Raw genomic sequence first — 16,827 nt, 5'->3', positions numbered from 1 at the left:
ACTCTTCAAGCTTCATCAACTATTATTTTACAGCAAACATGACAGTTTGTTATTACAAATAACCCCCGTTTTCCAACATTGGATTTTCAACGATCAAATGAAAAACTTTGTCACAAAAATTATCAGCCTCAACTTACAAGTGCAAAAATCTCAAAGTTGATTTTTTTCAACATTATGCGATATAAGTAAAGATAAACGAAGCTGTTCTCTGTTTACTTTTGAATTCCTTTTTTACATTTTTAATTCCCGACATTATTCAGGATGCAGAGAATCACTTCATTTTACGTTTTATTCAATTTGAAAAACTTACATCAGTTGAGGTACTATCTTTAGAAACTTATGCTAGAGACCAAATTTTGGAAGGTCACCCTGACGAAAATTCAAAAACATGGAGTTTATTTGAATATTTCTTCAAAAGTCGAATAATTTCTGTACCTTTATCATTATCTCTGAAATAACATTACAAAAAAATATCTAGTCATCCGAAAAGTATATATAACTCAAGTAACACAAAGTCTCACATTACGAGCATGGTACACGAAAAGTTGTGAAAAATACGTAGAAAAAAAGTTTGTCTTGAATTGAAAGCTTCAAATGATTTTTGCCAAGATGAAGAGGAATGGGTGATGGTTTTTTGATTTTGAATATCCTTATCTATGCGATCATTGACCGGGTGCGTCGATCGGTAAAGAAAGAATTCGAGTTATCGATTAGCGAGAAAATCGGAGGTTGGGGCGCCGCCCTAGGAAGTATAGGAGCCGTTCGCCAGGTAGCGCCACTCCATATCAATATACGGGGGCACGGTGCTCGTGAAAAGGCGTCAAAAACTTAGCAAATTTATCGTGGATCTAGTCAAGTGCGGTATTCGCGTATTGTTGGTACTATCGGAGAGTTAAAACTATATCGTGTGTGTATATGTGATAGGTTCGGGGCGTGTGATTTCCGGCGTTAACCGAAACTCAAATACAAAGTAAAATAACCGAATGCCTCGCGAAGCTGCCGACAAAGGTAATATGCGTTCGGGATCGTCGAACAGAAGGAGGGACGTCGTCTAAACTATTTTGTATTGCGCGCATGCTTGTACACTCGCCATTTTGAAGGTGAATACTTTTGCGAGAGTGTATTGTATACTGTCGCGGCTATCTGCTACACAAATTTTCTTTCCCCCCCACCTCCCGTTTCTGGGTGTATGGATGTGCGTATGCCTAGGCGAGTATGTGTGTTCGATTTTTACACCGAGTTCGGGTTATCAAAATCTAAAAAGAATTCGGCCCGCACGAAGGGGTCCACCTTCTCCAGTCAAGACAAATTGTCGTCGACCTCACTACTCACTCACTTCCCGAGACCCAACCCTCCTTACACCCGCATTTCAATCTCCGGAATTTCTTTTATCAAAACCCTTTTCCACCCTCTCGCCACCCTCGAGCCTCTCGCCACTATTTCCGAAAACACTTTCCAATTGTTGTAGTCTCCGCCTAACACTCTTCCGAGTAGCTCGTCGCCGTTTTTCACGGGGTTTGTTCGACATTAAATATCGTCTCCTAATGATCGTGTGTGCTGCTGACCAAGCCTTGCCTCAACAGTTCAGGATATGTGTCACATTCACGCAAATGACGTGGGCAATGCATAATAACATTAGACTACATTTAAGTCAAAATATTCTCTATTAACAGCAATCAACTGCTTTGAAGAACGTTTCGTCCGCCTCTTCGTCTTCCGAATATTTGGTAAACACTTGCTCCTTAATAGTATCACTTTTTCCCTGTGCCGCCTGTGACACAAATTAGAGGAAACCCCGTCGTGAAACCTGCCTGCGAAGCCTAATCTCTCCCAGCACTGTAATAATCAATTATTATTCCGTTCATTCGTTCTCAGTTACCAGTGAATTATTATAAATACGAATTTTTTTTCTTCACACATTACTTCTAAATGAAGCCTATAGTTATAGATTGTGGACCCAAACGAAAAGCAGTCTGATGACGAACTTCTTGACACAATAAGAAAATATTGAAGTACTTATCGCAAATTATAGTCTATGTGGAAACTCATTTTAAAAACTGATCACTCAAAGGAAAATAGAAGTTACTACAATCGTTTTTTTTCCCAGTTTTATTGAGGTTGGCCAAATGTGTTGATGTAAAAAAAAAAAGAAGATATGCAGGTCGTTGGAGAAATTACGTTATTGTGTAATTTTCTTATCCTGATAACATTGATATATTTCATTTTCATAAATCAAAGGGTAGCTAAACCACTTTGATTTGGGTTTCAGTGATCTAACCGTTCAGAATTCAGTTTATCGTTATTAGTAATTCTCATTCATTTCCTCTGCAATAACATTACATAAAACTGAAACTGGCGGGTAATACAGGCGGAAAGGTTCCAGGGGATGACCAAACGATGAAAGTTGACAGGATCATTCACGGAACTTTTTCAAATATATTCCTTCAAATTTTATCGTTTGCTCATTCCCTGAAAGTCTTCCAGACGTATTACTTGCTAGTTTCAGTATCATTAACATTATGGGTTTATTAAAACTCTAGTAGAAAAATTCCCTTGTCCAAATTTACCGCTTCATTCAGGTGTTGAATGTGACAACATCCTTTAACCTCTCATCTCAATGATTAGAGATGTGTATGTTTGTTAACAGTTCGTGCCTGAACAAAGCAATAAATTTGATCTCTATGATTTTTGTATTGAAGTTTAACTAAAAATGTAGCAGGCTTTCTTCATTTCAGTTAGTAAAAATATTGATAATTGAATAATCAATTTTCGAACATTTTGTCGATAAAAACGAAACGTAGTCAGTTCATCTTTCACTTGGGCCAACTTTGCTGGTTAAAAAATTTTACAACAATTGCACGTTAATATATTCTTTCAACAAAGGATAAGAGTCACTCTTAAAACCAATCGTTATTTTAGGTCAAAGATTTCTTTAATCGATTGAGGAGCTAAATGAAAAATCTGTCAGATAATTTGTAAAGGATGGACAGTGTGTGAAAATGATAACGATCAGATATGCTTTTGGCATTGGAGGAAATAGTTCAAATCGTGATCACTGCAATTTTGTAGGAAAACTGAAATAAAAAAACAGGTCTTAAAAATTAAATTACCAGCTTCTCCAGTTTACACCATTTAAATAATCATTCCGTAATTTTTTGGGACACACAATCATACTGTACACTAGATACATCCTACCATGCTGAAAATGATTTAGCTATGCAAATTATTTATTATGATTCATTTGAAATGATTTATGAAAAGTGTTTTAACAGAATACGTAAATCACTCTACTCACCCGTTGATAAGAAATTCATTATGTTGTACTCGAGAGTAGCTAGTGTCTCTAAACTGTTATAAACGTACTTCAAAGATATGAATTCATTCATATTCATAATCTCGCACTCCGTAGTATACTTGTAATATTGTTTTTACCAATAAATTGTTAATTCTGAGCTACATATTCATATTCTTATCATCATATCTTGTTCCAATACAGATTTTGAACTCTACTAAAGGCGTTTGAACACAGTTTTCGTAGTACTGAGCACTTGGAGTTTCACAATTAGCTTCATATCCTCGTCTTAAATAACTGTCGATTATTTAAATGTGCAATTATTTCCTTGTTGTTTTTCTTCTAAAGTTACATCGCAGATAAATGATTCCTTTTGTGTAATAACACTTTTATGAAGTGAAGCTTAATGGACTTATAGTTTCTATACATCATTTATCCTCTACTTATTGCTAAGGACATAATTAGAAAATTTTAATAAACCATATGCATGATAATTTTGAATGCAAGAATTTATACTTATACACACCACATTAAGGAAAAGTAACACAATCCTTGCTCTTTTGCTTTACTATCTGTAAGCCACTGAATTTCTTCATTATGCCAACTCATAATTTTACTTTTCACTTTTCTCGTACTATATAACAAAGCTCACAATTATGCCCTGGTTATTTATTTTTAATGAAATTGATCTTAGTCAAAGATCAGATTCGCAGAAATTTTTAATCAGACTATAAAGTTGTTGCTCATTAAGATAGTGACTGGATTTTTTTTTTAAGTTCATGTCTATATAATATATAGACAGTAGTATATAACGGAAACAAAATGTTTTTCAGCTCCAATTAATATGTGTCCTAATTTTGTTCCTTGTAACAAGAAAAACTACGCATAATTTAAAACTGTAAAATTAAATTCAATAATAAATTATTTTTAGAACAAACCTTCCTTCAACCATGGCAAAATATTTATGTTACTTTGAAACAAATTAGTAGTGCTGTTGCGTAGGTGTATCCTTGTAAACCAAAGAATTTTCTTATAAATGAAAAGAGGAAAAATTTTGCTATATCTAAAAAGCCTAGAATTTTGGAAGAATTATTCATCACTGAAATTCATGGACATTTCCATTATTCAAAAGAAAACAATTCGTAAAATTTCTGAATTGTAGATGTGAAATACGAACACTGGTTTTAAAATATCTTTTAAAAACATTAATTTTGTGAAGAATTTTTTTTTAAATTCTAATTGACATTTTTCAAAATTTTCATAGGTAAAATGATGGTTTGGAAACGAGACTGACAGAGATTTAATTGAGACTGGAGGGGCTCGAGGAAAAGAAAAGGATACGGTGATAAGCAGGTGTGAACTGTGGAGAAGGCCTCGGCCACCCATACAGGACGTCTGCTACTATGCCAGCTTTTCCCAGGCCCGGTAGCCTGAAGGACCCCGAAATAGCTGTGTTATTTGAGAAAAATGATCCGGAGAAAATATTTGAGGATCTGCGTGAAATTGGGCATGGTAGCTTCGGAGCAGTTTATTACGCGCGATGCCTCGTCACGAGGGAAATTGTTGCTATCAAAAAAATGTCTTATCTCGGCAAACAGACTGTCGAGAAATGGCAGGATATTCTCAAGGAAATTCGATTTCTTCGACAACTCAACCATCCCAATACTATTGAATACAAAGGATGCTACCTCAGAGATCACACTGCATGGGTAAATATCTGAACAACGTCATTTTATATAATTTCAGGATGCCACAGGGTTTAACACGTCCATTGAATCAAGTAACGATAAACCATTCTAGATATACCTAGGTTGTATATGGTACAGCAAATTTGATTCAGTCGATTAGAAGTTTGTCTTGTATTGCCCGAACAGAGTTTAAAAAATTAGTCAAATGGTTCTTGACATATTATATCTCCCATACAGGTATAAGACGTACTTTAAAAATTTGTAAATAATTGAGCTTTTTTTAAAGCCTTTGAGGTATGAGATTGTTTTTCCCAAAAGTAGACCAAACTGACATTACTGTGTATAACTAATTTAAAGTCAATACTAACACACAAGTTCTGTATTGTACACAATTCCTTGTAATCGAGAGTTTTTTTTTAATGCGGGCAGGATGTGGAGTGAAAACTTGATTACACCGCATGTGATGAAAATATGTGCACCAATCTAATCGTTAAGATTTTTAACTCTGATTTAATCATTAAATGAGTTTTATTATTAATGTTATTGTTAGGGCCGTGATTTGCATTTTAGAAGTGTGTAAGATATTTTTTTGCTATACCCAACAATTGCTAAAGGAGATTAATAAATTGAAATAATGATATTGATTTACCAGCTTGTGATGGAATATTGCCTCGGCTCAGCATCTGATATAATAGAAGTCCATAAACGGCCTCTCAAAGAAGATGAGATATCTGCAATCTGCGAAGGTGTTCTTCGAGGCTTACACTATCTTCATTCCTTAGGGAGAATCCATAGAGACGTAAAAGCAGGAAATATTCTACTGACTGAAAATGGTACGGTAAAGCTGGCTGATTTTGGATCTGCCAGCATCAAGTGCCCAGCTAACAGCTTTGTAGGCACACCGTATTGGATGGCTCCCGAAGTTATTTTAGCCATGGATGAAGGACAGTATGATGGGAAAGTGGATGTCTGGTCATTAGGAATCACATGTATTGAATTAGGTAAATTCGCGAATCTTTCCTCACCTATTAATTTCTTTGTTTAGCATACTGTTCAGGTTGTTTAAAACTACTGATATAATTTGATTGGGCACTGACTATGAATATAATTAATAGATTGAATCCTCTGACACTGGGCATATCTGTTTCAGCTGAAAGAAAACCACCTTACTTTAACATGAATGCCATGAGTGCTTTGTATCATATTGCTCAAAATGATACTCCGACTCTAAATTCACCAGATTGGACAGATCTATTCCGGAACTTTGTAGAAGTATGTTTAACTAAAAATCCAATTGAAAGACGTACTTCGGGCAAGTTGCTGTCGGTAAGTTTAGCAGTGGATATTTTTAACGTTCAAGTTTAATGACAGGTTTCGTTTTGTTTCAAAATCATTTATAGCCTTTTGTTCCCTTAGCTTTTCTAAATACTCATTTTACCAGAAACAGTGCTTATCAATGGTTTTTTGTTAGCGGTAAAACGTAATGAGTGGAACCAAAATTACTTCAGCACAATTTATAAGAGAACGTTGAAATTCACATTCATAAATTTGCAATCCCGTTTGTCCGGGACTTTATTAAAAACTTTAAGTTTATTCCTAGGTTTGAGTGAACAATGAAAGTCCTATCAGTAGGACTTCAGAATATGAATCTTATGTTTTGCTATCTGTAGTAAGGATTCTTAATAGCTGACTGGTTCCAGTTTCAATTTTATTTTGTGTCAACTCATTTGTGACCTGTTATTTTAAAGTCCATGAGTAATATCAAAACTGACTGTAATTATAACAGAGAAAGTGTGCAAGCTTATTAATTTCACTTTCCTCAATCTATAGCATCAATTTGTGACTAGAACACGTTCTCCGCACGTCTTGATCGACCTGATTCAGAGAACAAAAGCTGCCGTGAGGGAACTGGATAATCTCAACTATCGGAAAATGAAGAAAATACTGATGATTGATGCTTGTGAAACCGAAAGTACGGTTGGAGATGCTGATGGTACGATTACTTTTTCTATTCATCATTTTTCGTGTAAATTATATATCTACCAATTGAGTACAGAACTATATGATATGTCATACACAATTATTTTTTTCAGTATGTTTTAATGTCTCAATTACGTACTCAATAGATTTGCTCACTACCATTCATTAGGGCTAGTTTGGTGAAAAAACCTTTCCTTACTAACTATTGAAATGTACTATTTTTATCATCACTATTCTGTAATTTTTCATAAAAAATTTAATGCCAAGAGCTTGATGTTGGCTGTTGGCTAAGTTGGTAACTAAACCATCTGAAACAAACGAATGCAAAATTTTTAGATTCGTCATGTGTCAAATTTTGACCTAGAGCGTGGATTGGTGTACTTAGTAGTGATTTTGGTTATCAAATCAGAATGTGAATCATTCTTCCAGTTAATGACAGCGTTTTTTTGAACATTAAGAATATAATAATAATTTTCCCTTAGTATAAATAGAAATCTCGAATCTTGTTTGCAGTCACCATTATTCCGATATAGTTGCATTATGATTCATTCATGCAATCCTCTACAATTACGGTTTTAGTTTTGCAAACTTTTGAGCAATAACCGAATTGTTGTAAATCAATAAAGGATTCCAATCAATAACAAAACATAATATGAATGTAATACATTGAAGATCATATTTTATTTGCAAAGTCACTGTTCAAATAAATTTATATTGTAAGTTGTATTTTCTCAAAACTACAGTTCACTTTTACTGGTCGATAAAATTTCTATACGAGTAAACAATTGTAACCTGATTATCTTGTAGGCAGTTAAATCATACACATAAAACTTCATAATGATGTTACAGACACACCTGACGAGCAGACAGGTGGTGACAGTAGTAAGAGCAATTCTATAACGTCAGAGCACTCGATTCATTCAATGGGTGTTTCAGCAAGTTCTCAAAGTTCCTCCACCAATAGCTTACCGCTGCCAATTGCTGATTCAAATGAATACTCGACTGGTTCTGTGAGGAATCGTCACAAGATTTCAGCTGGTGTTACTGCCAATCTAATTGAACATGGTGCTAATAACTTTGCCACTATTAGAACTACATCAATAGTCACCAAACAACAAAAGGAACATATGCAGGAAGAAATGCATGAGCAAATGAGCGGCTATAAACGAATGAGACGAGAACATCAAGGTGCTCTGGTGAGTAATTCTTACGCTTAAAATTTAGTGTCTGATGGCTCGTGAAATTTTACATAATTCTTTCTAATGTGTAATATTCTATCTATTATTTCTTGGCTACTTCTCTTTGGAATGTCTTTACTCTCTCTATATTCTACTAACATTTATTTTTTACTACTAACAACAACTGTTTTTCTCGATATTGAATGGGTACTTTTCTCTTACAAATGGACAGTTTACCATGTTCATTTGCCATTGTTTTCAGGTAAAATTAGAGGAACGTTGTAAAATGGAGGTTGAGTCGCACAAGCAATTGTTGGACAAAGAATACGAAACCTTACTTCAACAGTTTAGCAAAGAGTTAGAGAAATTGCAACTCAGACATCTTCAGGAGTTGGAGCGAAAATTAAAGCAAAATCAAAATGCAGAGAAGAAATTGCAGAAAGAAATATCCAGCCGGCAAGAGGCTGACCGCAAAGCGTTGGAAGCTCAGCAAAAACGTGACTACAAGGTAAAAGTTTATGGAGCTTTATTACATCCGCGTAATCAATGTTTCAGCATATCGTGATAATTTGCAATTTAACTTTGAGTTTTCATTGTCATTACTCTAATTATTCTACCTCGTGAAGATTCACGCCTCTGCATGAAGTTCTTTAGTCTGAGACTTTATATTTCTATAGGCTTATAAGGAACGATGGAAGAGGGAGCTATCGCAAGATGAAGTGACACCAAAGCGACAGCGGGATGCTACACTACAAAGTCATAAAGATAGTTTACGGCAGATGGAAGCTCAAGACGAGCAAAGACTTGCTAGAGGACAACGCGAATATCTTGATCTCGAGATTCGTAAATTTCGTAGAAAAAAATTACTCATTTTCCATAGTCTGGAGCAGGAACTCTTAAGAGAGGTTTGTACCTTTTCTCTAATGACATTTGCTCATAATCAGACCAGAATTAAGTTATTCAATTATCACCCCAAACCCTCATAGATGGAGCTTGGCTCGATCTCAATAAATGTACAGAAAGTATATTGTTGGTAGATTTTCTGTAGTTATCGAACTGCAACTATTTATCCCACAGGAGCTGAATAAAAGACAGCAGCAGCTTGAACAAGCTCACGCAATGCTACTGCGTCACCATGAAAAAACTCAGGAACTCGAATACAGACAACAAAGAGCAGTACATGCACTTCGGGAGGAACAGGTGCAACGGCAGCATACCACGGAATTGTCCAATCAACAGGACTATATGCAGCGGGCTGAACGTGATTTACGCAAGAAGCATGCACTCGAACTTAAACAACAACCCAAAAGTCTGAAGGTATTTTCATTCATTTTTTCTATCGATTTGTCATCCATGTTTAATGATGTCCTATGTAATGTCTTTCTGAATCTTTTTTCGTTTACATTCTTTTTTTATTAACTGTTTAAAACCAAACTATTGCTTTATTTTGAAGACAATATCGTCCTCACGACTTATTGTCCAACTGTTATGCCACATGGTGTCCAGTGGCCCTGGAAGTCCTTGAGGTCCTGGAAAAGTCCTTGAATTTTGCTTGTACTTCAAAGGTTCTAGAAATATCCTTGAATTATTTCGTGTGTCTTGTAAATATTCTATTTTTAAGGTTTGCTGCAAATGATATATTTCTTTGTGTTCACTAAATAACTGTTTTTAAGAAGTGAATTACCGTCTCGATACGCGTTCTTCGTTTCTCCCTACTAACAGGTTATAGTGGAAACAATGTATATCTCGCTTCGATTTGGTACACTGCCCTCTGCCGTCACAGTTCACGAATTCTCTGATTTGTCTATACACTACGTTAATATTTAGGTAACAATCATCATTTTTCTGAATGTCCTTGGATAACCTGAAAATGGCCTCGAAATTTCCTGGAAATGTCCTTGAATTTGTTGCGGATTTTTTACTGGACACCATGGTACATCCTTATTGCTATAAAGATGATTTCATTTTTTAATTGGTTCTATATTTTTGTACACAATAAGGATAAAGCAGGAAAAATTGACCACTCGATGAGTGGGTAAATGAGAAAAGCTACTAGCTACGTAAATAATTTCGTTACAGCGTCAAAGAATTGTTGATAGGCTAAATTGAATTTATAAACAACGATTAAAAGCTAATCCCACTGTCAAATTGCAGCAAAAGGAAATGCAAATACGCAAACAATTTCGAGAGACATGCAAAATTCAGACACGTCAGTATAAAGCGCTCAAAACACAGATATTACAGACCACTGCCAAAGATGAGCAGAAAGCAGTGATTAAAAAACTGAAAGAAGAGCAGAGACGGAAGCTTGCTCTGTTGGGTGATCAATATGAACAAAGCATCGCTGAAATGTTACAAAAACAAAGTATTCGATTGGATGAATCACAAGAAGTTGAATGTCATCAGCTCAAGGTCAGTTTTTAATATGCATAGAATTGCACACTGTCCAATAATTTATTGTTGATCTATTTGGTAAATGTATCTTATTGTTAGTAAACAATTCCTAATAGTTCATGACGCTCTTATTAGTACCATATGGTGCTCGAAAAAAATTGATTGATTTACTAGTCAATAACTTAAATTTACAATGCACAATGACAATATATCTTTCTTACAGGAGAGATTAAATTATGAGTTAGAAATTCTGATGGCATATCAGTCAAAGAATAAAATGCAAGCTGAGGCTCAGAGAAATCGAGAGCGACTTGAATTGGAAGATCGCGTTTCAGTAAGGCGAGCACTTCTTGAACAAAAAATGGAGCTGGAAACGCAGCAGTTCTTACAGGAACGCAGTGAACGAATCCGTTTGCTCCATGAAAGACAAGAACGAGAGCTGCAACAATTTGATGAAGAGAGTGCCAGAATTGGCTTTAGGTACGTATCTTATCTTACTGAGAAATTGCTAGATATTTCACTGACCATTTGTAATTTCACTACTAGTTTTCACAAACCTGAAATATCTTTACAGATGTTTATTTCAATACAATAAGTAATTCAAGATCTTAGATTTTTTAATTTTTTACACTGGCCGCATTGGTATAATTATGATTTATTTCTTAAACCCTTCGTTTGTAGATATAGAAACGATTAAGTTAAAATGTTGAAAGTCATTTCAATATTTCGGAATTTTTTTTATGACATTCTGCGACAAATATCTATTTTATTTTTTTTTTTTTTTTTTTTTTTTTTTTTTTTTTTTTTTTTTTTTTTTTTTTTTTTTTGTTAATCTCATTCACTATTCTAAGTTTTTTTACAAAGATAAGAAACTTGAAAATTTTACGGCTGATACAAATAACATTAGGGGAAAAAAAAACTTAGCTAATGTCCTACATTGATAAGGGATTATAGTCATTTCTCATGGACCAGAATATTTTCCTGTAGTTAGATAATACGATAATTTTCACGAAAAGTTTTTTTAAACAGTAGTATGTAAAGTCTTTTGTGCGGTTATACGATAGAGAAATATACTACCTTGCATTCAAAACTATAGTAATAGTGAATAGGGAATTGCTCTCTGCAGCCTGCCTATGTTTTAAGATAATACGTGTATCAGAATCAGCAAACAAATCTCTTACTTTCTTGCCTCACATCCGACGTTTTCTGTATTGATGTTTTAACTGACCAATATTTCAAGGCATAATCAACTACCGAATCTAAAAAATAAGTCTAGATCTTGTATAACAGGTAAAGAAATATTTTTAATAACAACAAATATTACCAGAATAAATTGCCATTAATGAAGAAAGAAAACTCTTCAAAAAATTGCATTGTCACGTAATTGCAGTAAAATTTTCAGTTGGTAGTTGAGAAGAGTATAAGGTCAAAATATGACGAATCGCTGTTTCATTTTCTTGAAACAAGCTTGTAAATTTAGTCCTGGCCGAGTATATGAGAAGATTTTTAAGTGTAGAGAACGTGTGGTTCGTTGAAAATTCGATATTGAGTTGACCAGTCTTTAATTACATCAGAAAACTCTTGATCGACCATCTCAATTATCGTTTGTAAACCTTCTGTATTCTTACAGTGCACTGGCGATAGCAGAGGCATCAAAAGAGTCTTATCCCGATGACGAGAGCCTTAGTGGCTCGATGCTAAGTCTGGCTCACAGTAATAGCTCTACATCCTTCCCCCCGAATAGCCTCTAATCTTAACTATTATATAACATACGTCTGACTGCAGTTTGTGCTCTTGAATTGACCTCCTAAATATTTGCTAACTTATAAACAATGGTTGTCAATTCGTTGTGCCTGCACCAATACCTAAGAGAACAGGAAATTACTGCTGGATATTAGGTTGAACATGGGATAATTTATTATTTGAATTGTTAGCCCTGATCAAATCCAAACATAAACAATACAAAGCCCTTTTATATGTACAAACGAACTAAGTTTTCACACGTTTTAAACCTTTCTTCATTCAAACAACTAACTTCCTAGTACGATTTGCTAAGATAGTTGAGAATCATTAATTATATTCCATGTCTCTAAAAACCCCACCTCGATAATTACTTGATATTCTAAATGAGTAGGGTGTGGTTGTGCAAAGCTACTGTAAAGGTATTAAAACAAAACGTACTAAACTTGATATTTTTATAACTTTTCCGTAACTACAGTTTTGTTTTTTACATATATTTTTTGTACTTTCTGTACGTCTTCCAATGCCACATCGTGTAAACATTGAAACTGTACAAGGTGTGAAAGTAAGACTTGATCAGCAAACATATTACGTACATGTACACATATTTTTGATTTTTATTTGTTATTTTGACCATATTCATCTGAGAAAACTTGCGTAAAATCAGAAACACAGAATATTGTATGATTCACAGCAATACTTACGATGCATGATATAATCTATAGTAAACGTCTCATGTTTACTTTGATATCCAGTACACTTTCCAATTTTATACTCTTGAACCATACTGTGACTTTCCTTTCCTTTCCTTCCCTTTCCTTCCTGTTCCCTTCCTTCATTTCTTAGTATCTCTACTACCTGTATTTGTTATATATCTTTTATCTAATTCATTAATTCAATAAATAATACAACGTCAGATGATTGTGACAGTTTTAACGCAAGATGAAGAAGCAGAAATTTGACTGATTGCAAAAATTAATATACGCATATTCAGTATATTTGATTACGTAATCACTACACTTTGCAAAAATAGTGATAAAATTGTTACCATTTCTAATTGACTTCGTTCATTTGCTTGTTTGTTAGTTTTATTTGCTTTAGAACTTGAAAGAAACTGAAGTCCGTTAAAACGTTATTTGAAACGGTTAGCGGATGTTCACAGCTACCGTAGTTATGAGATTCCTTGTCTGGAAAAAAAATTGGTAAAACTCGATGACAAAATAAAGACAGTTAAAGACAGTTAAAAAAAATTGACCTGTTGTATTAATTTCAAACATCGAAATCGACAAACTATTGAATGAATTCAAGCTATCAATTAAAAACTAAATATAAAATGGGGGAAAAAATGTTTGTGCAATATGATCCTATCAGTTTATAATTCACATTTATTAAGATTATTCTTATTTTTCATTTGAGTGAGTACTTATTTAATTACTTTGACAATATGCTAATTGTCAAAGCCATGTCAGTTATCGAGTATTTGCAACTGAAAAGACAGACTTTACAATGCGAAAGTTGGCTGGGTTTAATGATAAAAGATTGTCACTACACTAACTTGATAAATGGGTCGTTTGCAAAGATGCAATTGAGGAGGTGAGAAGTATGTATACAATATTTATTAATGAATTATTCAATTATGTGTTCAATTATTGTGATATAAGTCTTTGCAAAGAGAACATGGAGGTCGCAATTGGCTCGGATATGTGTTCAGTGCATGATGCTTGTCAAAATTGTCACAATCAACTGAAGCTACTACCATTAGAGTGGCGCGATATGTACATATACAAAAACACGCTAAACATAATACACTATTAAAGTGAAAAGTAATAATAAAGGAAATTGATGTAAATCCGTATGCAGTGGAAAATGTAGGAGAGTTTAGAACTTGTTGTCAGTTAATGGACTATTTTGCAAACGTCTCAACATGTTTCACAGATGCTAAGATCAACTCGTGCTATTAACGTATCGATTTCCGTAGTTTTCATTTGAATGCAATTGATGAAAATTAAAAACAGAAAAGAAATGTTATAATATGATATCGATTACTCCTTATTGGTATTGTAGAATCATCTTTTCTATTACTTTTTAATTACGGATAAAACCATTCGATCTGCAACTTAAGAAATCGGGTTTTATATGTAGCACAAATTGTTAATCTTGTACTGCGGTTATACATGAGAAAGTTAATTCCATTTCAATCGTAACTATTATTTGAATTTAGTAAAAAATACCACTTTGGAATATCAATTTTCGATGTTGTCAGCATTTGTAAATATTTGTTTGCTATGTTTATTGTTACGAAATGGAACTTTAGGTAAGTCGACTAGAACTTGTAGACAGTGATGTTTACAGATACTCTCCAAAGTTACGCTTCAACGCAGTATCAGGCTTTAACTAGGCAAATTGTAATTTCGTTTCACGTAGCGGTATTTTTTATGTAAACCGAGGTCTAGAAAGTTATAGAAAACTAAGCCTGAGGGCCCAAGTTGAAAACCAATTTTTTGGTTGTAGCACTTTATCGTAAACCCGTCACTACGATGCAACAAAAAGGGATAACGTTAGCATTGCAATGTTGTAAACTCACGGTTCATCGAATTTTCACCAGCCTGTTCCGTTATCAGCATATTCATTCCACTTGCTAGACCAAAACGGGTGGACTTAATTTAATTTTAGGAACATATCTAATATCATGCAACTAAAGTAACGTGACAAATTATGTTGCTTATTTTTTCAACATCTTACAACTACATTTTATTCTTTTTACTGTAGATTGTTTGTTACCGATTTTTTTTCGTCTTCAAGTTCAAAATGAATACATAATAGTGAATTTTGAAAAACACTGGAATCTCAATAATATCAAGTCACACTGAGTAACCTCACTGAAAGCTGTATTTGAGCACGAAAAATAACATATGAAAGGAGGTGAAAAATGTATTTAGCACCAACTCCAGTACACATCGAATTAGAAAAATGCTCAGTCATTTATTTATAACAATCATCATGACTCATGCTTGCTTCCTCAGAAGCCAGCTTACCTACCAAGTTTATTTATTCATATATATTCCACTAATCATATAATGTGAAGTGAATAGAATATCTGTAACTTCAACTTCATAAATATCATATTCCAGATATAAACACCTGTATCTCTATGATGGAGATAAATTTAGTATATTTCTGTTAATTCACAAACATAAAAACTTACATGATTAGTAACAATAGAAACCTTAATCCGCATACTTAGCAATTGTAACGTATTCCCTATTTGTGTATCATGGGCCCTGTGTGAATCTAATTTGTGAGCTTATCGTATGGTCATACATGCTCACGTAAAAAAAGTAACATAAACATATACTTGATTATAAACAGAAATAGGTACATACGAGTATAGATAAATATTCTCTATTATTATATACATATATAATTAAACTAAAGAAAACCAATACCTTTATAGCAAGTAACCAATCAAGAAAAAAAATGAATAAGCAACGCACGCATTGTCAGTAATCCGATGTATCGTCGGTCTTAATAATTATAATAATTATTATCATAATTAATTATTTTTATTTTTAAGTTTAGGTAGAGTATAAATACATTTTTTAACTAAACTGATGGATGGGGCAGAGTGAGCGTGTGCTACATTAAAACAATTAGACCAACGTTTGTTACATGCACTTCAGCCACTCAAAACCACTATGCTGATTAGATAATAAAAATTGAAAATATCAAATCATATGTCACTCTGGATCTTGTCAAACCGCAGTTTCCTTAGCGACATTTTCCTTCAAAACAAATGTTTGTCAACGTAATTGAATATCGGTATAAACATAGAGATGAATTTCCAGTTAAGACAAACTCAGCTACTTCAAGTACACTAGAATTTCAAACTGTAAATCTATTATTGCAGAGAAAAAGGAAGGTGAATCATTACATAGCACACAAAGAATGCTACTGCCAGTTGCCAGCTTCGTTCGTGAGTAATAAGCATCATAATTCATTACATCAGTGATTGTTCATTTTTTTCATGAAACGGATAATATATGTTCAACAAACTATCACATGCAGTCTTTGTAGTTGCGACGTAATATTCAATCTTTACTTGTATCACGCTAGGTAAGGTAAATGTATCATACAACAATAGGAGTTGCCAATATATTAAGTTACGGAACTAGCAATATTTACAGTAAATTAATGATATTGAGACATATTTTTGTTTTATGAAATCAGTGAATCATCGGTTGTCCTAGTCTACCAATTAATTTGAAATCGAAAAATAAGATAAATTTGGTTCTGAAAAACCTGGAAATATCATGGAAATCATTCTGCAAAAATGATTGGCCACTCTGAAGAAAAACCATTTACTTGAACAGAGGGTAAAGAATGTTGGAAAACGTGTTTTTTGCGGATATTTCATATTTTTTAAACATACAAGTTTTGTTTTCTTCAAGATTCATTACACTTTAACACTCATTCACAATCTAATGTATTGAGAACAGACGCTAGGGGTATGCTGTTATTATATACTTAATGATACTTAAGTAATGAGCAACTATTC

General features: G+C 33.8%; 1 protein-coding gene across 4 annotated transcripts; it reads left to right on the top strand.

Annotated features, from left to right (window-relative positions):
- The first annotated feature begins 716 nt into the window (after positions 1 to 716).
- LOC124301272 (serine/threonine-protein kinase Tao) lies at positions 717 to 16,012 on the top strand. 4 transcript variants are annotated; one of them, XM_046756121.1, is made up of 12 exons: positions 717 to 1,008; positions 4,557 to 5,001; positions 5,633 to 5,981; positions 6,131 to 6,306; positions 6,811 to 6,973; positions 7,810 to 8,156; positions 8,371 to 8,646; positions 8,816 to 9,043; positions 9,216 to 9,455; positions 10,293 to 10,550; positions 10,756 to 11,012; positions 12,163 to 16,012. In XM_046756121.1, exons 2-12 carry the CDS (start codon positions 4,696 to 4,698, stop codon positions 12,281 to 12,283), a joined length of 2,721 nt encoding a protein of 906 aa, XP_046612077.1. In that variant the 5' UTR covers positions 717 to 1,008; positions 4,557 to 4,695; the 3' UTR covers positions 12,284 to 16,012. The 4 variants fall into 4 exon arrangements, with proteins under 4 accessions (XP_046612077.1, XP_046612076.1, XP_046612079.1 ...); XM_046756120.1 differs by having other exon boundaries at positions 717 to 1,100; XM_046756123.1 differs by having other exon boundaries at positions 720 to 1,100; positions 8,401 to 8,646.
- The last annotated feature ends 815 nt before the right edge of the window (positions 16,013 to 16,827 follow it).

Source organism: Neodiprion virginianus, chromosome 3 (genome assembly GCF_021901495.1).
Source record: "Neodiprion virginianus isolate iyNeoVirg1 chromosome 3, iyNeoVirg1.1, whole genome shotgun sequence".
In the NCBI taxonomy this organism is placed as follows: Eukaryota; Metazoa; Arthropoda; class Insecta; order Hymenoptera; family Diprionidae; genus Neodiprion; species Neodiprion virginianus.
Note: the sequence above shows the minus strand (reverse complement) of the source record. Positions and strands in the feature narration are given on the sequence as shown.